This window comes from Piliocolobus tephrosceles, chromosome 14, assembly GCF_002776525.5.
Source record: "Piliocolobus tephrosceles isolate RC106 chromosome 14, ASM277652v3, whole genome shotgun sequence".
NCBI lineage: Eukaryota > Metazoa > Chordata > Mammalia > Primates > Cercopithecidae > Piliocolobus > Piliocolobus tephrosceles.
In genome coordinates, this window is record NC_045447.1 from 17,744,768 (window position 1) to 17,768,162 (window position 23,395).

The following is a 23,395-nucleotide window of genomic DNA, read 5'->3' on the forward strand; positions in this document are numbered from 1 at the left end:
GCATGCGCACGCGCACGCACACACTCACTCTCACACATTTTAAAATAAACTGGGACTATATACTCCATATTCATTTTTTACCCACTTTTTTCATTCTTCCCATGGGCATGTTTGTATGTCATTAAATGTTAAAAATATGACTTTTAAATTGGTCATCTGTTTCCAATTTTGCAGGGGGTGTGGTGAAACAGGGTCTTCCTCTGTTTCCCAGGCTGGAGCATAGTGGCATAATCATAGCTCACTGCAGCCTTGACCTCCCAAGCTCAAGGGATCCTCCCCGCTTAGCCTTCCAAATAGCTGAGACTACAGGTGCACATCAATGTGTATCGCTAATTTTTGAATATTTTTGTAGAGATGGGGTCTCACTACATTGCCCAGGTAGTTTTGAACTCCTAGGCTCAAACAATCCTCTTGCCTCAGCCTCCCAAAGAGCTGGGATTATAGGCATGAACCACCACACCCAGCCTGTTTCCAAATTTTGTCATTATAAATATTGCTGTGATGTACATACTTGCCCTTTCTGGAGGAGTAGAAATGGGCTGACTGGTTCAACAGGTGTGAATTTTAAGAGTCTTGAAACACTGGGAGATTGTTCCAGTTTACATCTCAGTTGATAGACTGTGTGTGCTCTTCTTTCAGCACACTCTGATCAGCAATGAGCATGATTATTTTGCTTTTAAATAAAGTTTATCAATTAAAATGGCAGAAAATAACATCATATGCCTTTTATAACCTGCTTTCTTTGCTTATTAGTAGTAAGGTTAAACTTTACAGTTTGTTTGGCCATTTCTTATTTTTTTCTGTGACTTGTAATACACAGACATTTCCAACCTCAAACTTTGTATGATTGTTTTCCTTTAAACTTACCAGTTTTATGTTTAGACATCTGCCTTAAAACAATCTGAAGATTTTCTTCCTCTTTTTCAATTTCCTGCTTTATAAGTGTAAGCTGAGTTTTTCTTTCACTAATCTGAACGTTCAGTTCTCCTTTCTGAAAACTCAGTTCTTCCAGAAGAGATTTTACTTCCTGTGTTTGAAAAAAAAAGTTACCCCCTCCTGTGACTGTAAATGAAAATTACTTCAAAATAAGTTCTGTTATTTATTGTTTTATTTCATAGAAATTCTAATTTGGAAACAAGCTCATTTTTGCCTTTTATGTCAAGAACAGCATTATATTTTGCAGAAACCTATTTCTATATAATAGAAGAAAGTAACATATTCTCTTCATCTAAATATATTTGCAACATTACTATAAGCAAGGCAATGTGCTATAGAGAGAAAAGCCTGACTGCGACATGGCTCCTGCTCTGGAAGGGCTTAGCACCTTGTTGAGTGGTAAGGCAGGGAACATAAACACGATCACAAAAGGCTAAGATGCCCTAGGAAACATGCAGACAGACTGTTTCTAAACTCAAAAGAAGGAAACTCCTTCTTCCAAGAGAAAGAAAAAAGTCAGAGAAGTTTTCTTTTCTTTTTTTTTTTGAAATTGAGTCTCACTCGGTCACTAGGCCGGGGTGCAGTGTCACGATCTCGGCTCACTGCAACCACCGCCTCCCGAGGTCGAGTAATTCTCCTTTCTCAGTCTCCGGAGTAGCTGGGATTACAGGTGCATGCCACCATGCCTGGCTAATTTTTGTATTTTTAGTAGAGATGGGGTTTCACCATGTTGGCCAGGATGGTCTCAATCTCTTAACCTCGTGATCTGCCCGCCTTGGCCTCCCAAAGTGCTGGGATTACAGGTGTGAGCCACTGCACCCGGCCAGAAGTTTTCTTAGAGGAGGTGGCATGAAGCTGCGTCATGAGAAACAGGTGAGATCAGGCTAGTGATAGGGGAGAAAGGGAATTCCTGGAGAAGAAATGGTATGAGAAAGGTACAGGGGCAGGAGAACTTTGAGCATATCCAGAAAATAACATGGGGGACTACACATGACAGCCACTGCATGGATATATAACAAATTGATTTTACAGAGGAAGCAAGATTTCAGGAATTTATATTTTCATTTGGGGAGAAGCAATGAAAATACATCAAAGTAAACCTATAGCACTGTCCTAGGACTCTTCAGAAAACCTAATAAAAAACACACCTTAATGTGACTGCACTTCTCAGCTACTTCAGTCTCTCCCAGTCTCAGAGCTTTCTGGAGGTCAGCTTTTGCCTGCACCATGCTTCCTTGGAGTAGATGCAGCTCCTCCTTTTTATGCCCTAACTGCCTGTCCAAGACAGCCATCTCCTGCTGCTGACTTGTCACCTGTATTAAAGAAAAGGGAAGAGTAAGTTTGACAAAGGCCATACAGCCCTCCGTGCTAACCTGGAGATAATTTAGTTGTGAGGTAAAATCAGGAGCTAATAGCCTAGCCCCCAAGAGTCAGAAAACCCAGGCAAGGAGTGCAAGGGTGAAATGCCTAATGAAAACCTTGAGCTCACATACTTAAAACCACTCAAATCACAGTGATCACAGTAAGAACAACAATATGACAATCATGATTATCTCTCAGGTTATGGTTTTCCAAGAACTTTTATTTTTATACCCTAATTCCATTTTGACATCCTCAGTGATGGAAGTTAGTCAGAGATTTTTAAAATGCATCATTTTTAAAATTAAAAACTTGTTACAATTTTAAGGACAATACGTATTTGTTTACCAAAAAAAGAAGACCACGCGGATATGCAAAAGGAAGAAAACAGAAAATGCTCAGAATCCCCCTTATCAGATGACCACTTTTGTACTTTGGTATTGACTAAAAATACAACCACAAGTGTTCATAAAGGCATTTAACAGAAATGATATCATAGAGTATACCATGTTTTGAGACTCACTTTTTTTACTCAAAAATATTGTATTGAGTTGGGATTCAAATTTAGTTCAGACTTTATGATTAACAACTATAATACATAGCCTCATTTATTCTTTTCTACAATTAAACATGTATTACTTTTATAATCATACAGTGCTGTGTCAGTTGTTTTTTCAATGTGTCTATCGGCATACCTGGCTTTTCAGCTTTTCCAGCTCAGCTCTCTTGGCTTGAAGGAGCGTCTCAGATTCTTTAAGGACTTGCAGGTGGTGATCCTCATTGCGTTCTGCCATCTCAACATCTTTTTGCAGTTTCTGAAGCCTACAAAGCACCAGCAACACTAGAGCAGATACTAAGGGACTCGGAACCCCAGAGCTGTCTTCCAGCACAAACCCCTTGTAGCCCTACAGGGGACTTACTTACTCTTCGGTCAGTTTTTTCTTCTTCTTGCTTAAACATTGGAAGTCTGAGTCTTCTGCTGCTACAATTTTGTTTATTTCTTTCAAGATTTCTTCTTGCTTGATTTTGTGCTGCTCCAAATCCTTTGCATCAGCCTGGAGTAATCTAAAGCACATTGCTTTATTCCCCCCAGGTCCTGTAGACTTACCATGCATTATTTATCATAAACCAATTATTATCCCCTTAGAAGCAAACTTTTCATTCATCTCAATGTGTACATCAACGGCTTAGGGAATCCACCTACCTTAGCTGCTGATGAGCTTTGACAAGGTTAACGGCAGTTTCCTGAGCTCTCCTTTCTAATTCCTCAGCATCTGACTCAGTTTGCAATAAACTTCTCTTGGCATCAGTGAACTTTTCGACAGCATTTTTTGTCTAGAAAAGAAACTGTCATTAAAAGCCATTCAGTTAGAATACTCACAGCTACTGGCCATGTAAACCAGTACATCTCTTTTGGAAAACAAGATGATACAGAAAGACATAAAAATGTCCATTCACTATAACTCTAATTCTTGGTAAATAATTCAGAAGCAAAGAACTACTACAGAAAAATGCTCATTGTGTAACAATATAAGACCTGACAAATAATAGGCTAAGTGATAATGCATTAACAAAGTGGAATACTGTGTAGCCTTTAAAATGATCAGATGACAATGTAGCAACACAGAAGAAAGTTAACACTATGTTGGCTGAGAAAAATAAAATGATATAAGGACTATGAGAGCAACTATGTAAAACTACACGTGTCAATAAAGACAGAAAGACTATATAAAAACAATCACTTGAAAGTAGTGGAACTAAAGATGCTTTTTATTTCAAAATAATCTGTAATACTATTATATCATTTAAAATATTAAAACTACCCAACTAAGTGGTAATGAAGTGATTTTACCAAGATTCTCTCCACACAGAAATTCTTGCTGTACTCTATAGTCATTATCAAGTGAAGTAAAAATGCATTGATCTGGTGATAATGTAATTATGGCTGACAAACACAAACATTAAATACTTTGCAAATGTTTAAAATCTTCCTATATAAGAGTTGGTAAAAACACAATTTTTCTTTTTTTTTTTTTTTTGAGACGGAGTCTCACTCAGTCGCCCAGGCTGGAGTGCAGTGGCGTGATCTCGGCTCACTGCAAGCTCCGCCTCCCAGGTTCACACCATTCTCCTGCCTCAACCTCCCAAGTAGCTGGGACTACAGGCGCCTACCGCCATGCCGGCTAATTTTTTGCATTTTTAGTAGAGACGGGGTTTCACCGTGTTAGCCAGGATGGTCTCAATCTCCTGACCTTGTGATCCACCTGCCTCGACCTCCCAAAGTTCTGGGATTACAGGTGTGAGCCACCGTGCCCGGCCCACAATTTTTTTTTTAATCAACTTGGTTTCTTTTTCTGCCTAACATAAGATGCTTAAAACAATGACATCAAAAGTTCCAAAAATAGAGTGTGGTTTGCACTTGGTTGAGCAGTGACTCACCTTCAGCCAAAAAAAAAAAAAAACACTGAAGTCTGCCATTGTACTAAAGCCAGAGGAGTCCGTATGTTAAATTTGTCTATTAAATATCTGTGTGCATGCAAAAGGGTTGGCAAGCTCCCAGAGAGCTACATATTTCACCATACGTCTTTCCATTTCAGATAGCTTGTTTCTGTCAGTTTCATCAGCAAAGCACTGGACAAAACTCGCTAGGCATTCCAGAAAAGCCACCAAATAGTTTTTTGTCTCCTTCTATGTCAGGTTTTAACATGTCTGGCACACTCCTTACAAAATGCCACTACTTTCTCTCTCCTCCTCCTTACCAAGCTGCCTCCCTGAGTCATTTTGGGAGGATGAAGGTGAAAGAACTTATCAGCCTTGGTTCACTTACTACACTGCCATCAATTTTCTTTTGATGATTTTATATATATATACACCTATATATGTTAATATATAACAAAAATATACCAAAATATATAATCAAAATATACCACTGATATTTTGAAGATATATCATCAAAATAATATATCTTATTATATATTATTATACCAGTGATATTTTTTTCCTCTAGTTCTGCTCACATCTATTTTCTCTCACAGTAATCCAACATATGACAACAGAAGGAACAGCTCATCTGAAAAGAAAAGGACTTTTTCCATTCTTAATTACTCACAGAATTTCTTTAATAAACAATTAAGTTCCCAGGTAATAGATTGCTTTTAATTTAAATATATTCATGTTGAAATAGCAAAATAAAAATAATAGTTCCTGAGGTGTTTCATGTGGGTAAGGAACTCTTTTCATCCTGGAATTCTCATCTAATTAAAAGAGCCCTTGGCTATGTGACCCTGGGCCAGTAATGAGCCTCTCTGAGCTACATCAGTAAACCAAGCTAACATCATCTTACAGGGCTGCCAGGAAAGTTAAACGAAACATTTACAAAATGGCCATGCATAGCCATAGCAGTGGCTCAATAACAGGTAACTCCTTTTTCTCCCCAACTTCCCTCTGTGTTGTAGTCTAAAGAATATTATTGGGCCAGGCACAGTGGCTCACGCCTGTAATCCCAGAACTTCGGGAAGCCGAGGCAGGATCACAAGGCCAGGAGTTCAAAACCAGCCTGGGCAACATGGTGAAACCCCATCTCTACTCAGGAGGCTGAGGCAGGAGAATCGCTTGAACCAGGGAGGTAGAGTTTGCAGTGAGCTGAGATTGTACCACTCCACTCCAGCCTAGGTGAGACACCGTCTCAAAAAATAAAAGAATATTATCTCAGACCAAAAAATATTTTGTATCATTATCAACTTGAAGACCAAAATAATACTTGTGAGGTCCATTGTAGTTTAATAAGAATATAAAGATTGACCTATTTTAAAAAACACAGCAGAATCCAAATAATTAGATATAAAAGACACACAGGATAAGGAGGTGGGGTGTGCTAGGAACTAAGTAACTTCAGGAATTTTAAACATGCTGTTTTATTTAATCCATGCTGAAAAGCCTACATATTCTTAGCCTGAATTTAAAGATAAGAAAAGCAAAGCCAGGGGACTTATATGACTTGCACAAATTCTCACATCTCCTTAACTAGCAGAGTCCAGCCTGGAACCTGGCTGTCTGACTTGGACAACTGTCCTCTTAGCACACACATTCTCTTTCTAATCCTTCATGCAGATAGTAAGCTGACTCACCCACACTGAGCTCACACCCCAAACCACAACAAGACATACCTTTTCTTTAGTGCATGAAAGTTCACTCTCAGCCTCTGCCAGGAGTCGGTCAGCTTCCCTGAGCTCTGAGCGACGTTTCAGAAGAGTCTTCTCAATGCACTCAATTTCATCTACAATATCTTCATGATGTTTGAGTGATTTTTCTATTTCTAGTTCAGTCATAAGACTGTCAACATTTCCATCAATGAAGTCCCTAAAAAATAATATACACACCCATTAAAAAATTGTAAATGTAGACAATATAGGTACTTGTAGCCTAACTACTAAAAAGATCTACAATGATTTTCTAATTTTATATGAGAATAGATAAGAAAGACTGCTACATTTGATTCTGTTCAAGGTCTATGTTTACCATTTTATTAAACATGGAATTCTTATTGGCAGTAAATGCATAATATGTAAAATGCATGACATGGAATTGTTTGCCCTTTTAAATATAACAACAAAGATTATTGTGTTGTCATCTCTTGACCAAGAAAATGTTGATACTTCTATTCTCTTGAGGTACAAAAATAAAGCAAACCACTACCACAATATTCATTCATTCCCTCAAAACTATCCTTCAAGGGCAGTTTATAGGCTGCCCTGAAGACTAGCTGATTTTGTGATTTATTCCATTCGGCTAAAGTAAAACTCTGGTGACAACATTTGACATATCAAAAACCGTGACACACAATTCAGTATCTTAAGGCTAACATGACAAAATTATTTAAAAATCAGATTATCTATCACTGCATGACAGAAAAATATGAAAATAAATTCAACATTTAACAGATTCTTTCTCTTTAAATGAAGGCATACATATGATTTTTACTTTCTTCTTGGAACATTTTTGTGTTATCCAAACTTCCTAGAATAGTATTTATTACACTTTTATAACTATGAAAAGAAGTGGCGATCCTACCACCCTATCACCTCCCTCCAAAATACTTCAGAATAAAAAAATTCCACTCCCCAATGTGTATACTCACAAAAATAACAGATACAACCATCTGCCTCACCTTCAAATGTCTAGCCCCTATCTTTTAGGTGTGGCCCTTGCTTTCACTTGCCAACACTGTTAGTCACATGTCTGCTGCTAGATGGCAGCAACCACGTCTTTCTTACTTGTGTTCTCTGCAGGCCTCCCTACCACCCTGGGGTCTGGGCCAGTCTGGGTTAAATGACAAAAACTGGGGAACTGTCATAATTCATGGACTTCTGCAACAGATAGGCTTTTGCATAATTAACCCAATCAACAGATGCTGCCTTCACTAAGTGACCCTATGACAGGTGATGGGACACAGAGATGGAGGTCCAGCTACTGCCTTCAAGGAGTTCCTGGGCTCCCCACAACATTGTGTGAACAGTGCTATGACCAAGGTTGCTAACCTCGAATTGTGGGCACCTGAGGGTTAGGCTTTTAACAAGGAAAAAAAAGAGAGGGGATCTCTGACCTTTATTTTGAAGACACGCTGGAGTTAGGCAGGGGGGTCAGCAGGGAGAAGACAGTACAAGCAAAGGTGTAGAGGCAGGAGAAAACGTGGTGTTCAGGGAAACCACAGGAAAGGAGTGAGCTAGACCCAACTCTGTGATAAAAGAAAAAGACAGGTGGGTTTCAGATGGAGAAGGGCCATGTACATTCTGATGGGACTGAGAATCACACGGGAAAGTGGAACAGTCAGATTTGCAGTGTGTCAAGATACAGTGTAGACCAAAAGAGAAGACATGGAAGGCCAGTGTGGAAACTATTACAATCGCTAGGATGAGAGTATTTAAAAGCTAGAGAAGGGGCGATGACAGAAAGGGACCAGTTTGAGAGCTCTCTGGATGCAGTCAGCAGGATTTAGAGACCAACTGGAAGCATAGGAGAGTAACGGAAGAGAAAGAGTTGAGAACCCCTGCCATATTTTTAGCTAGGGTAACTGGAGAGGGGAAATGGTTATACCACTCTTCAAGAGGGACTACAAGAAGAACTGATTTGTATTATTGGCCAAAAGAACTCAGAACTGTATTGCTCAATGTGGTACTCAATATGTGGCTATTAAATTGATTGAAATTAAATTTTGTTCCTCAGCTCCATCAGCCACATTTCAAGTGCTCAACAGCCACAATGAGCTTGTGGTTACTGTTCTGGACAGAAGATCAAGAACATTCCAAGATTACAGAAAGTTCTATTCGACAGCATTAATGAACTAATATCGCATTCGTCTGAATTATAAAAAATATATTAATTACTTTTGCTGTTGACGTTTCTGGACAGTTCTATGTAATTCTTCTACTTCACGCTCTAAGCTTTTCTTCTCTTGCAAAAGATCATCAATATTATGATGCAGTTCTTCCATTTCTTTCTCAGACTGCCGCTTGGATGCTCTCATCCACCGTTCTTCCTGCTGCTTTGATTTTAAATGCTGCATTATGTCTTCCAATCTAGAAACTTCATTCTCCTGAATGAAGAAGGGGAAAAACGCAGAGCTGAAACATCACAGGATGTTTCCTCTCTTTCCTGCCAAAAGCTGAAATTAACTGTGGTTAAAGTGGTATCAATGACCCAAAAAATGATGGTAGATTCTAAGACTTTGGTATAAAAAGTTAAATGTCATGGATGAAGTTGATGGACAAATAGAACCTTTAATTTTTCAAACAGTCTGACTATGATTGAGAAACACTCGCCAAGCCTCTTGTGGATAACCTCTGCCTCCAAAGAGTTCGGTGTCTAGCACAGAAGACTTTCTAGACAGAAGTCTCTCCCTCCTCTGGACACATGGGAGAAACGTTTTCTGAGAAGTCTGCCCAGAGGAAGAGGTGTTTTGCCTGGGTTTTGAAGAATGAATGAAAGAGGAGAGACCTAGGCTGAAGAAGTAACATATGCAAACGTAGGGAAGTATAAAAGTGCACCTGAGAAACTATATAAACGGCCTGGTAAGCTTGGAGAGTAAAAGAACCAGTTTAAGAGATTATCAATAAATGCTGAATAGAAATTGTTACAAATTACAATGTGTAAGAAAAAACTGCAAGAGAGTATGAGTGACTACTATAGTTAAACTTGTAAATGCACACAGACCCTCTAAAACTAGTCTGACTTATTACAATGGTACTGGAGGACTTGATATGTGTCCTAGTTTATCTTCCACTCAATCTGCCAAGAGAGGAAGGAAAAAACAAAGGCTCGAGGTGTTCTGAGTCTGAAGGAGGAGCTTAGATTGTATTTCATTTCTCTAGAACCAAAAAGTCAGAAAGTAATCTAATGAGGCTGGGCTGTAATCCCAGCACTTTGGGAGGTCGAGGCAGGAGATCACTCAAGGTCAGGAGTTCGAGACCAGCCTGGCCAACATGGTGAAACCCCATCTCTGCTAAAAATATAAAAATTAGCCGGGCATGGTGGCGGGTGCCTCTAATCCCAGTTACTCGGGAGGCTGAGGCAGGAGAATCGCTTGAACCGGGGAGGTGGAAGTTGCAGTGAGCCAAGATTGCGCCACTGCACTCCAGCCTGGGCGACAGAGAGAAAGTCTGTCTCAAAAAAAAAAAGAAAAAAGAAAAAGGAAGTAATCTAGTGATTAGGAAATAATTATTTCTTAGAATCTAGCCTAAGAATAAGAGATACAGTAAGAATTTAGAGTCAGCTACAGTACCTACAAATATAGAAATGTTGTACAGTCATTAAAATACTGTTTAAAGACATTTATAAAACCATGGGCAAATGCTTATAACATTAAGTAGGAAAAACAGAATACAAAATATTGTGTACAATAAAATATAAACTATGACAATAAATAATAAATCCCACCACCTAGAGATAATCCCCACCAAAACCTTATCCCCACCAAAATATAAACTATGAAACTAAAAAATAAATAAATCCTACTACCTAGAGATAATCCCCACCAAAACCTTATTGTATGCTGTCCATACCTGTGTGCATACACGTGCACATACATGTATGTGTATACACTCATATTATACATATGTGTATGTGTACAAGTACAGGCACTAGTAAGTAAATATATACATACACATTAATATAATACCTGTCAATAGAAAAATATATAAGCTTTGTAAAAATGGTAAATTTCTGGACTGAAAACATTTATTAAATGGCTAATCCAGGTTTGTGATTGGCCTGAGACCCTAACTCCTGTACATGATATTTTTGTTTTTTTTTTTGTTTTTTGCTGTTACTGGGGCTGGCCTTGAATTCCTGGGCTCAAGCAAACCTCTTGTCTCAGTCTCCTGAGTAGCTCAGACTATAGGCACACGCCATTGCTTTTAGAAGAGAAATTTTAGTAAGAGAATGCTTGCACAGTTCTAAACATCAGCCTTACAAACACACCATTGCCATATAATCCAGTCATAAACAGGTCAACTCATTAAGTATATACCCTTATCAGTCACCCATGGAAGCAGTGTGGAAAGAGAGTTGTACGTCTTTCCACTTACTAAGTTATGGTGTTCAGGGATGTTGCAATGCAGCACACCCATAGGGATGAAGGGGATTGAGAAGTTGCGGGGTGGAGGCCCATACACCATGGGGGCCCCAGCAGGAGGTGGGCCATAAACAACAGTGCCAGGGGTGAGAGGTCGGCTATTGTTTGGCAAGGGAGGAGGTGGTGCATACAGGGCCATGCCCTGGGGTACAGGAGAACCATCAGGAAGCACAGTATACATCATGTATCCAGGAGGAGGCACAAATGGGGGTTCTTCTTGGTCATCCAGCTCACTCTCTTCCTGACTATCTCCTCCACTGTCTGCATCTTCAAAGAAACAAACAGAAGAGTTTATTAAACAAAAGAGTGTTTTACCCCCATGGTTTACCAGGTAAACAAATTTAGTAGAGAACAGCAGCATTTAAGCCAAGATACTGGAGATGTGAGAATAAAACTGAAAAAAAGGTCAAAACTACTTTTGAAAAGCAGCTCAAAACATGGATTCAAAGTATTTTCTATGGCTGATACTTGAGTTTTTCTTATGTTTAACTGTTGGTTTGTTTCTGCATTCATTAATTTATTCATTAATTTATTAAGTGACCATCTAGGTATCTAATTCATGCTACATACAAGATCTCACAGCACTCAGAGTTTACCACTGTCATGACATTTAACACTCTCCAATGTGATAGCTTACTAACTTATCTGCCCTAAAACCAGAAAATATGTTTGCTGATCACTGACAACAGAGAACCTAGAACACAGGCACACAATAAACACTCAATAAACACTTCCTGGCCACATGCATGGCTCATGCCTGTAATCCCAGCACTTTGGGAGGCCGACGCAGGTGGATCACTTGAGGTCAGGAGTTGGAGACCAGTCTGTCTAATATGGTGAAACCCCCATCTCTATTAAAAATACAAAAATTAGCCAGGCATGGTGGTACACGCCTGTAATCCCAGCTACTCGGGAGGCTGAAGCAGGAGAGAGAATCACTTGAACCCGGGAGGCAGAGGTTGCAGTGAGCCAAGATGGTGCCACTGCACTCTAGCCCGGTGACAGAGTGCAACTCCATCTCAAAAAAAAAAAAAAGTTTCTAAATGAACAAATTCTCAGAAGGTCATATTCACATTTTACAGATTAACAGTTTCAGAAGCTAAATAATTAGCCGAAGACCACACAGCTAATAAGTGAAAAAGATTTACTCAGGTCTGACTCTTCCCCCAGAGCTTTGGAAGACAGACTCATAACACTTCATTTTAGGAAGGTGAGAGTAATGCCATGATGCACAGACACAAGACACCGTGCTCCAGTACAGTCAAAGAGGCTGCTTAGTCAGCCTGGGTAAAGCAGGGTGGAAGAAGGCTCCATTTAGGAGCATTGTTTGAGGACCTAGGTCTTGCTGAAGGATGAGTAGGCAGCAGCATGGGAGGGGAAGGAGGAAGGACATTCCAGACAGGGTTTAAAATGACGACAAGAGGTCACTGGCCAAGACCAGATCACAGAAGACCTTATGGAGCTAGCTAAGGAGTCTGGACTGTGACTTAGGGATTTCAGGGAATCAATAAAAGGTTATTAAATGGGCAAGAGAAATGCAACTTTCCTGTGTGATCTGACTTACCTCTATTTGGAAACAATTTATGTAACCCACTCCTGATAGGAGAATAAACCCAGTATCCTGAGGCAGGGGGAGGTCCACTGCCTTCCTTCCCATCCTGCTGCCCAGGGCATGGTTTTCTAACAGGAGTTGAGGCTGTGTACTTAAGGCCAACACCAGAGTCCTTGGTGGCCTGGGAACTATGGCTGGAAACCTAAAACAAATGACAGCAAAGCACACTATGTATTACAAACGGAAAGGCTGACTTTAAGAAATGTCAAAGTCTAGAGCAAAGTTGACATGTAGCAAGGTTGAGAAAAAACTTGGTTTCTTTTCATTATCCTTATTTTTCACAGAAGTGAGGTGATTGCACGGTCACATAAACTGCAGTTCCATACACAATTCAGCTTATTGACATCCTTCTGGACTTGATCAGCATGGCAGTGTCAGGGAAGCCATGCAGAAAGGAGGGCTGTGTGGGTAATGGCTGGGGTCACATCAGACTGGTCTGTGAAAGTGAAGGGCTCAAAGTGTGGTGAAAGCAACCAAATTAATGTCTATTTACCCTTTCAAAAGCCATTTTAAAACACCCATCTCCTATCCTTTCTTTTGGTACAATTTTCTAGAAATCACAAGTCCTTGGCCATACCAAAATGGAAAAAGCATGTTATCTGGCAGTTTGACTGGGTTAATTTTATGCAGCGACTCCCCAGGAGACAGAAATGAAAGTAAGTTCTCCATAGTGATCAGACTCCTGGGTGTCAGCCTCTGTTCTCTCTGTAGTAATTTTTCCTAGTGGTTTTTTGGTTTTGTTTTTAACCTCATCCTTAATGGCCCAGCAACTGAGGCAAAGGAAACCTGTGAAGTTTGAAGAAATCTAGGGACACCAGTCTTCTGTTGTCCTGGGAGCTTGGCATGGCTTTAAAGCTCTACTCTGCTACCCTCTTTCTCCTTCCCAGTCTGTAGGTACATTCTCTAAACCCTCACCCAGCTCAGGCTTATATGTTTTGCTCTAATTTATACTGCTTCCACCTCCAACTCTGGTTGTACCAAGGAGTTGGCTTCCTTTACGATTGCTGGGAGAATCTAAGATTCTGCTCTTCAGGGGTCTGGTTAAGTCTACACAGCCCTGGGATCCTAGTGTGTCTGAGCTGCTTCTCCCTGACTATTGCTCATCAGCTGATTCTAGCAGGATGGCACTAGGCCCCCCTCTGCTTTGGATGAATATAGCCTACAGTCTTCTCCTCACTTCTCACATTCAGGCCCCAGTTTTCTTCTCACTTCCCACATTCAGGTCCCAGGCTCTGACCATTTCTCTTTAACATCTTTTAATCTCATCTCCTCTTTCCCAGATCTACTGATCTAGCTCTGGCTTGTACTTTTTACCTCAATCAGTTGAAAGAGACCCACGGAAAGCTCACCCTACCACAAGTATAGTCTCTGTACTAGCCAGAATATTATTCCTAAACTACAGCTCTGATCATTTTAGTACACAACCCATTTTCCATGGCCTATATAATTAAGTGTAAGAGATTCTAAGGCCCTTTAAAAAAAGCATGACCTCAGGCCACGCACGGTGATGGCTCATGCCTGTAATCCCAGCACTTTGGGAGGCTGAGGTGGGCAAATCACCTGAGGTCAGGAGTTTGAGACCAGCCTGGCCAACATGGCAAAACCCTGTCTCTACTAAAAATGTAAAAATTAGCCAGGCATGGTGGCGCGTGTCTATAATCCCAGCTATTCAGGAGGCTAACACAGGAGAATTGCTTGAACCCAGGAGGCGGAGGTTGCAGGGAGCTGAGATCACACCACTGCACTCCAGCCTGGGGGACACAGCAAGACTCCACCTCAAAAAAAAAAAAAAAAAAAAAAAAAAAAACCATGACCCCAATCTACTTTTCAGCCTCATCTGACACTGTTCCTATAAACCCTCTAGCCCCACAAAGCTACTTGTCTTTGCTAAGCCAGTAACTCTCCTCTTCCATACAAGCTGTTTCCTTCCTCCTAAAAGTCCATCGCTCACTGCTTGTTAAGTGCTGACTCCACACCACTGCTTGAGAAGCATTCCTTCCTGAACTTCCCATCAGATGAATACTTAACATCTCTCTGCAACTAGAGAATACAGGTCAGGTCTGTTGTCACCGTTTTGCAATTATGCTGGCATGGCCAATGAGCTCTTTGAGAGCAGGGGCTTTACCATTCAATGTGATGCCTCACCACTGCCTACCACTTGGCCTAGGCTTCAGTAAGCACTGAATGAATGTTTGTTAAAAGGACATGAAATTCAGGTGCCTTTTTTTCTGTCGGAGGTTCTGCACAATTCTATGCCCATTTCAGCAGGCTCTCTGGGCTCAAATCACCTTCTCCCTTTAAAGCATACTCATTCAAGGACCTTAACACATACCACTTGAGTATGAACAGCCAACTGTCACCTTCCCCAAGAAAGCCCTATTTTCATCTCAAATATTAAAAACACTATAGAACCTCAATGCACGGCTTAGCATAGAAACGTCATTTTTGGTACCTTCTCATAAATTTGGGGAAGGGGACAATGTCACACTTTCTTCAAGACAATTCAGTATACATTCCCAACACCACAGAATTCCTACTTTTGATGATGGTGGTGGTGGCATAAAGTACCAATAGCCTCGTCTTTTGAAAGGATCTGCCATGCTGCTGATGTAATCATTCTGATAAGAAACTTCACGTCGAAGTTCAGCAATTTCTTCTAAAACATTTTCAAAGCCTCCTTTGTTGTCTGTAAAGAAAAGTCATTCTATGAAATTGATATGAAATCATTTACTTCCTTTCTTTCTCAAAATATAAAAGAGATTCCATGAGAGCCAATTAATTTTATCAGTTCCTCAAAGCTGACTTTCAGTCTGCCCTTTGGTAAATAAAAAAAAAAAAAAGCAAATAAACTGATTTATAAACATTATTTCTTTTGAAATTACAAATACAAAGCCCTCTTTTTCTTTATTTTGAGACAGAGTCTCACTCTGTCATCCAGTCTGGAGTGCAGTGGCCCAATCTTGGCTCACTGCAACCTCCGCCTCCCAGGTTCAGGTGATTCTCCTGCCTCAGCTTCCCGAGTAGCTACGTTTACAGGTGCCCACCTCCACGCCCGGCTAATATTTGTATTTTTTAGCGGAGACAAGGTTTCACCAGGTTGGCCAGGATGGTCTTGAACTCCTGACCTCAAGCGATCCACCCACCGTGGCCTCCCAAAGTGCCAGGATTATAGGCGTGAGCCACTGCGCCCGGCCACAAATACAAAACTCCTGTCTTGGCAACCAAGTCCCCCAGTAACACACTTACAGAAAATACTTTTAAAATTACCTGATTTTACTTATTAAGCTAATTACCACAGCTCTCTAAATCAAGCATGGAATTGATTTGTAACAGTTAAAGGTAAAAAACAAACAAGATGATTTAATTTTACAACTACAAAACCACTGCCAAAAATCAAAGCCCAATCCTTTACCAGTTCCAGTGAGGTCTAGTACATTCTGCAGCCTTGCAATCTCTATCCTTTGTCGTTCCATTGTCTCTTTCAGTTTCTCAATTTCTAGGACCTGTGAGTTTGATCCAGTACCTACACCTGTTTTCTCCATCTCAAGTCGAAACTATTTTAAAAAAATCACACAAAATTGCCAATGAATTCATTCTTTCCCAAACACATTTATCCTTTCAACTTGATTATGATTCTATAATATTTATTTACACTTTCCCAGTGAGGAAACTGCATTACTTGGAAACTGCACCAAGCCTGGCACACAGTAGACGATAAAGTACTGATTAACTATTGACTGCACTTCAGAATTCTTTGAGATATCACCTACAGTAATTTTGTCTTTTAGGAACTGATAAGAATCTGATAAAGGGGAGGTCTCTGGGTACCAACACTGACCTGCTCCTCCTTCTGCCTGAGGAGATTCTGCAGGAGTTCAATCTCAGCTTCTGCTCGGGTCAGATCCCTGGCTGCTTGTGCTGCCTTTCTGCTGAACCTCTCTGCTTCCTGCAACTCCTACTGGGACAGAGGTATGAGAAAGGCACCACCGCTATCACAGGTTGTTTTCTTCATTTCTTCCTCTTGGATTGATTCCTCTGCTTTCATCACATTGCCTACCAGGCTGTTCATAAAAATGGACACCCAAGCCCCACCTTCTCCTGTGTTGTTCCCATTGTTGGGCAGCCTGCCCAGCCCCCAACCCCAAGGTGCGACATCAGAAAGAGCAAAGGCTAACTTTTTCACTTTTGTACTGTTACTATAGTCTTCCATGACTATGTCTCTCTGGGCTCTCATCATTAGATATTTTTGTCTCCTATGATCTGCTATCTTAATCTTATTAGCATTTGCATCCTATAAAGCACAGTAACAGCCATTAGCTCAGTAAGGAGTCATACTATGAAGTAACATTTTCACATGACTGCACAAGATGAAAAATTTGAGATTCAGAGGGATTATATGACAATCCTTCAAGAACCCTTGTCCAGGTAGATATTGACAGCTATCTCTCTAAGCAGATCCTTACACATAAAGGTAGGGATAATATGTTTATTTGATGATTCCTTTCAGGGCTCAGTAGAATGCAGGATCCATGGCAGCACAAAATAAATTATTGGGGGTTGTAATATAATCTGTAGGTCTTAAGAAAAACAGACAACTTTACAGTGGTTTATAAAATAACCAATGTTTATAACAAGATCAATAATACAAGTTGCCACGTTTTTTGACAGCAGCATCATTGATGGAAACCTGTTCTGTACATGTGAACTCACCTCTGCTCGCTCCTGGTTAATTTTCATAACAGTTCCATGAAGGGACTTCAGCTGGTCTTTGGCAATGGTGAGCTCAGCTGTGGCTAGCTTATCAGAGGTGGCCACAGCTTTCTTCAGTTTTTTCAGTTCTTTATCTAAACCAAAAAATTGCTCCTGAGATTTGACATCTTCAAGTTTCTTCTAAAATAAAAGAAACATTAATTAAACAGATGAATTTTTGGCAGGAATGAATTCAGATGTAAGCTCCAGGAGGGTAGGGACTCTGTTCACTGCTGCCTAGAACAATACTTGATACACAGGAGGTACTCCACATATATCCACTGAATAAATAATATATCTCAAAACTGTGAGAAACTTGAACTAGGTCTTCTTGGTCAAGAATCTTAGTAGTCATAACTTCTTCCATTTATTGGAAAAACATTTCCTGGCACTACCACCAAGGCATGGATGAACCTGCCTTTGAAATCAGGCCCTGGGCATAGGGTGTTAGTAAAAGAATTTAGCATTTTTGAGCAACTGAAAGGAGAAGCACAGTGAGAAAAGTAGAGATCTAAACAGAGGCAAATCATGTAGGCCTCGTAGGCTTAAGAATTTTGGTCTTAATCCTAAGAACAAAGGAAGCTACAGGAGGGGAGACTGATTATAGCCACTTGACATTTTAGAAAGAGCATCTTGGCAGCTCTGGAGAGCAGGGTCATGAGTAGAAGTGACAGATCGATCAGACAGCCACAGCAGTCATCCAGAAGAGAGATGATGACAGCACAAGTGTCTAGCATCAGAGAAGGAAAAAGGTCATATATTCCAGATATATTTTAGAGACGGATTCAACAGGACTTGGAAACTGATGGCGTCTCGGTGAAGGATAAAGCAAGTTATTCACTGAGGCTGGGAGAAAGCAGACGGCAGGTGTGAGGATGAGAAGGTGTGAAACAGTGAGGCATGGGAGAGGAAGATCACCACAGGAAAGGGTCATATTGTCCATTTGAGATTGGTAACTATAAGTTTTTAATGACACCACTATACTGGATGGGTGACTTTTTTCTCCAGGAACACCCAGTGTAAGTGCAGGCCCAAAGAAAGCAGAGAGCTTCAGTTTTGTCAGGGAAATAAAACAGTAGAAAAAGACAAGGGACTTGAGGATATTTGTAGAGAAAAAAAAAAAGTTAATAGCTGGTAGACCACAAAATTTAAGTTGGACAAGTAAGAAAATAAAGACAAGGGCTTAACAGATAGCAAAGGTGGGGGTGAGGCTAATGAACTGGAAGCTCAATAAGGTTGAGAAATTTTTAGTGTGTGGATGCCAGCAAGATAAGCGGTTATGATCAGAGCAAGACACTTCAGTTTGTGATTTCAGAGGTGGGTGCAATTTTTAAACTTGACAAAGTCCAGAATGTGACAATGGGAGTAGATGGTTGAGGTGGAATGGAGAAAAGCCATCAAAGAGAGGCAGGGGTATTAGAAAGGATGATGAGGAGTTTAAAAGTAACTTTCCATGGATGTGTCCAATTGGACAAGAGGCTTCAAAGGGGTCAAACTCCTCCCAATATCATTTGTTAAGTACCACCTAATTAACTCGAAAGTCACTCCTTACATTCTCAATTCTCTTGTTTCCATCTACCACGACACCTGGTCTTAGGTTCTTGATTCAATGACATGCATCTAGGTCCCACCCAGGTCAGGTTCAGCACTGTGCCAGCAATGCAGCCAGAGGTGACTACAGATCGCACCCGTCTCAGCTGACCTAGCTGCCAGTGGGCAGAACACTGCCAGCAGGTACTTATGTGTCTCATTTTCCAAGCCTTCCCTACCTTTTTCTCTAACTCTCGGAGTTGGGCCAGAATTCTCTCCTTCTCTTCATCAGCTTCCTGAAGTTGGAGATCTGTAAGGCCTTGGATTTCCTCCATACTTTTTAGATTTTCTTGCAAATAGTGAATTTCATTCTCCAGTTGCTGGATTCTCGCTTCATGTTGCCTCTTATCAAAATTAATCTGTGAAGAAATAAAATTTCAAGAATGATTTTTAGGCAAAATATGTTTTAAGAAAAATTAAAACTTTTTATGAATTATCACCCATTTTATTATAGGCTGTAACTTAATTATTTACTAACGAGTTGTCAGGAATGGTTTTATCTTGAACGATCTCTAGGAGTCATTTGAATGTCTGCCTCTTCATTAAAATCATCACATCAAAAAATACCAGATTCTGGCAACACACCATACTCTAGGAATGTGGCATTATTTACCTGCCTATTATAAAATAACTTGCCTTTGCTTCCAAATCAAGGAAAACACAATGTCACAAACAAGCCTGACTTTGACATAATAACCACATTCAGGGTTGCGTTTTAGTCACACCCAGCTTGACTTGTTATAAGTGAAAATAACAACAATTATGTTGTATTTACATGACAAAGGAAGCATTGTAATTTGCTGAAAAACATTAATATTTGCCAAACACTTCCCTCCAGGTGCCTCTTGTCCTTTTCTTACTCTTGCTTCCAGGGCTCTCTCACAGGCCTGCCTGAACTCTTCTTGTCCAGTTGCCAGTTTCTCTTGCTGCAGAGCCATTTCTTCTTGGAGTTTTCTTTCTCTAACTTGTGCTTCATCTCTTTCCCACTGGGAGTGTGCAAGAATTTCACTGAATTGTTTCTGTAAATCAGCAAGACTTTTCCCTAAGACATCTGAAGGACTATGGATGCTAGTAAGGAGGAGGAAAAATGATATAAAGGTGACATTTAATTTTTGATGCAAACATGCTATTAACATTAGCTCCAGAGTAAAAAGCTGTGTGGAGGGACTGGTGTCAATCTATAGCAATTTACTGACCATCTCCTAAGTGCAAATTATTGTTTTATCAAATGACTGCTGCTACTCTGAAACCATAGGCTCATATGAGGCTAACAATATTTGCTCCAAAAATAAATGTCCATTTCATATATTTGAAATAATTATGTTTTCTTTTGATGTTTCTTCTCTATTTAAAATGTATAATGTGGCTCTACTTCCTGACCATATATAATTAACTTTCAAGAAAAAATAATTCTTAAATACCAAAAATTACCCTTAAATACCAAAAAAAAAAAAGATCCAAAATGTAAAAACTATCAGTGGCAGACAATTAAAATTAAATAATCTTTTGTCTCAGTCATGAAAACATTATAAGGAGAACCTTACAAAAGAAATTTGCCATTAACAGAACTTAGAAAGGTGAGTTTATCATTGAACCTCACACTCACAACTCCCAAGTTGTGAGGCCCACTCTAGTCTTGGAGGTCTTGCTTTTTCCTTACTTCATTTCCCCAGCTCCTAATTTCAGTTTTCTTCTTAGCTCATCCACACGAGCTGCCACTTCTTCTGGACGAACCAAACCATCAACCACATGGTTAAGGTGATTCTGGAAATCTTTAAGTTGCTGTTTTAACACATTATTGTCATCCTATGGAGGGGGATGAAATAGGGATTATCTATTACATGACAGCATATTTTCACTACTAACGAACTAACAAACATATCTAGACCACAGAACTAAATTCAGACAATGCCTCTTTCAGGTAAAAAGAAATTCCTAAAATTTCCCTATGAGTAATCTACTTCAAACTCAGTGTAAAAATGTTAACTGAAATGAAGAATTTAGAATGCAATTAATATGTTTTCAAGTGCCTGTTCCATCTGGAGTCCTCTTTATCTGTAAAATTGCCCCAAGGCGGCCCTTTCTGTAGTACTATCTAATCCTGGCCACAGATCATCTGACTTGAGGCCAGTCAACACATCAACTAGCCAAAAAACAGGTTCTCATTCTCTCCATAATTTGAAACAAGATTCAGTACAGCAAGTCTACATAAATGTTGGACTTGAAAATATGTCAGTTCAGGGCTGGGGTCTATGCTGGGCCACAAACAATGCTCTGAGAGATGGAAAAAGAGAAATGAGAAAGCCCCTATATCAACATCAAAGGCAGAGCAGCTCTGGTTCCTAGCAAGCTGTCTCCTTTCTTGAGCTACTGTGAGTACATTTTGGTTCAGTGCAACTAAATGATTTCTGACAAAGAATTGTGGAGTGGGTTTAACTTGTACTCAGGAGGTTAGCTGACCTAGTAACCAAAGAATCTAGTTCTAACTTAGTCCCACAACATGTGTAAGCATTCTAGAAAGCTGACTTCACTTTCTACTTTGGAGAAGGCCCCTGAAGAATATATATTAGTCCTTTTCTGTAAGAGATGTACACTTAAGTATTTGCAGGTGAAAGAAAGATGTTTGTACAAAATTTTTCTTTAAAATATTCCAGCAACAAAAGAGGTGGACAAAATGAAACAATGAATGTTGACAACTGTTTAGGTTGGGCAATGGGTAAATAAAGGGTCATAAGTATTCTGTTTTGTGTTATATGAAAATTTCTATACTAAAAATGGAAAATGATAACTCAAGGAAGACCCAACACACACACATGCCTCACATAGTAATGGAAAACATGTGTATCTTTTATATTTGCTTCAGAAGTGGAACTGAGAGCAGTAAAAATTAAATTCTAGGTTATGAGATTTCTTTAAACTTCAAGGAACAAACATTTGAAGTGTTAGAAGAAGAACATTTGTGTGAGCTTAGTCTTATTTCTCTCAAATTCCCCTACATGGTTTTTTTTGGAACCCTTCCTCCAAGCCACATAAACTCTGCCCTTTTATTTCTGGTGATAACAGCTACCATCTCAGCTAGCCAAGAGGCCCCCAGCCTCACAGATTTGGAGACCTGAGTAATGATTCAGGTACTTGTTTGTTCAGACATTTGTCTTCTTTGAGAGTTTAATTATCAGAAAAATCCTATCCACCTGTTTTTCCTGCAGTTTGTTCAGCAGATTACTGTGAGAACAGCTATACATATGTTGACATACATTCCCACAAATAAAAAATGATTACATTTTTAATAGCATCCTTTCCAAGAAGAGGATTGTGAAAACTGTTTACACATAAGAAATCCCACTGCAACCCCCTCTAGTTAAATTCCTGGATAATTACAAAGATATTTCAGTGGAAGAGGAATGCACCAATCTGATCATTTTAGTTCAGTCTGGTAATAAATCTACTTTTAAAAGAAATGCAAGATACTGCTTTTGCCCATGAGTTTACACAGTATATTGTTTACTACTGACACTGCCTCTATCTCTTTGCACCATCATAAAAACAAAAGGAGATTCACAAATAACAATCTTAAAACAATGGTCACAAGAGAACAGGGGCTATGGTGCCGCTCCACCCAGAATTCCCTTTTGTCTACTATTATATGAATTACTATTCAAGTTGCTTACTACATGTTAGAGCAGGTTGCTAAGTGCCTGACTAAACATATCATCATCTTTGGGTGTTCTGTGTAAGAATGTATTCTAAAACAACAAATCTCTACCTGCAGGTGTTTAAGTTTTGCATGGAGCTCACTGTTCTCTTGCTCCTTTTCTTCTGAGAACTGGGCTTTTCCAAGGGCATTCTTGAGGGCTTGCCTTTCCTTCTCAAGTTCTGCTTGAAGGGCTGATTGTTCTAACTGTCACCATACGAAGCAATGACATGAAAGTATAAAACAGCAATAATTTATTATTTTAAAAGGCATAAATAAATTTACATAATACACACAATCCCTGGCTAGCTATAGTTTTACAACTCAATTTTATGTTTGTACTCCCAAATTTAAAAACCAAAGATAATTTTTTCACACAATCCTTAAACTATTATTAACACTTAAGAAGGAGTAAGCATCAGAATCAGCTCAGCCCAAATACAACAAATCAGAATCTTCAGGTGTGGGCCGAAGCACCTACCTTTAAAAGTTGTGCAAGTGATCCAACAATTATTGCTCTCCTTTCCCTTAGACTAGTATTTCTCAAATTGTGGTCCTCAAAATAACTGTATCAACACTAGGTATGCCTGTTAAAAATGCAGACACCTAACCTCTATCTCAGAAAAGAGATTCTGGATCACAATCTCTAGGGTGGGTGGGGCCAAGGAATCTGTACTTATCAAGCATCACAAGGGAGTTCATGTAACTAAAGTTTACCAATCAGAGATCTGCAGATCTTCAGATCAGAGACAGAAGACCTGTTATGCTTCATATTCTCAGTGTGGTTTGAAGACCAATCCTGGCAGTCTTGGTGCTGAGGAAGGGGGAA

The 23,395-nt window shown here is 39.7% G+C and overlaps 1 protein-coding gene across 15 annotated transcripts in view; it reads right to left on the bottom strand.

The window, feature by feature from the left end:
• Positions 1-23,395, bottom strand: part of CNTRL (centriolin) — a 95,972-nt gene that overhangs the window by 16,455 nt on the left and 56,122 nt on the right. For 8 of the 15 annotated variants that reach the window (XR_002734006.1, XM_023223690.2, XM_031934013.1 and 5 more), the window contains 17 exons: positions 22,639-22,773; positions 20,536-20,681; positions 19,736-19,943; positions 19,055-19,234; positions 17,247-17,426; positions 16,375-16,491; positions 15,949-16,090; positions 15,074-15,222; positions 12,489-12,678; positions 10,878-11,191; positions 8,679-8,887; positions 6,462-6,654; positions 3,500-3,630; positions 3,220-3,360; positions 2,991-3,117; positions 2,085-2,249; positions 868-1,027 (listed from right to left, as the gene is read on the bottom strand). Coding sequence is in view for 13 of the 15 variants with exons in the window: in XM_023223690.2 (XP_023079458.1) it covers positions 868-1,027; positions 2,085-2,249; positions 2,991-3,117; positions 3,220-3,360; positions 3,500-3,630; positions 6,462-6,654; positions 8,679-8,887; positions 10,878-11,191; positions 12,489-12,678; positions 15,074-15,222; positions 15,949-16,090; positions 16,375-16,491; positions 17,247-17,426; positions 19,055-19,234; positions 19,736-19,943; positions 20,536-20,681; positions 22,639-22,773 (2,887 nt within the window). In the remaining 2 variants the exon portion in view is untranslated. Of the gene's footprint in view, positions 1-867; positions 1,028-2,084; positions 2,250-2,978; positions 3,118-3,215; positions 3,361-3,499; positions 3,643-6,461; positions 6,655-8,678; positions 8,888-10,877; positions 11,192-12,488; positions 12,679-14,988; positions 15,223-15,948; positions 16,091-16,374; positions 16,492-17,246; positions 17,427-19,054; positions 19,235-19,707; positions 19,944-20,535; positions 20,682-22,638; positions 22,774-23,395 lie in introns of those variants that run through there. The other 7 variants (XM_023223688.2, XM_031934014.1, XM_031934015.1 and 4 more) reach the window with 7 other exon arrangements.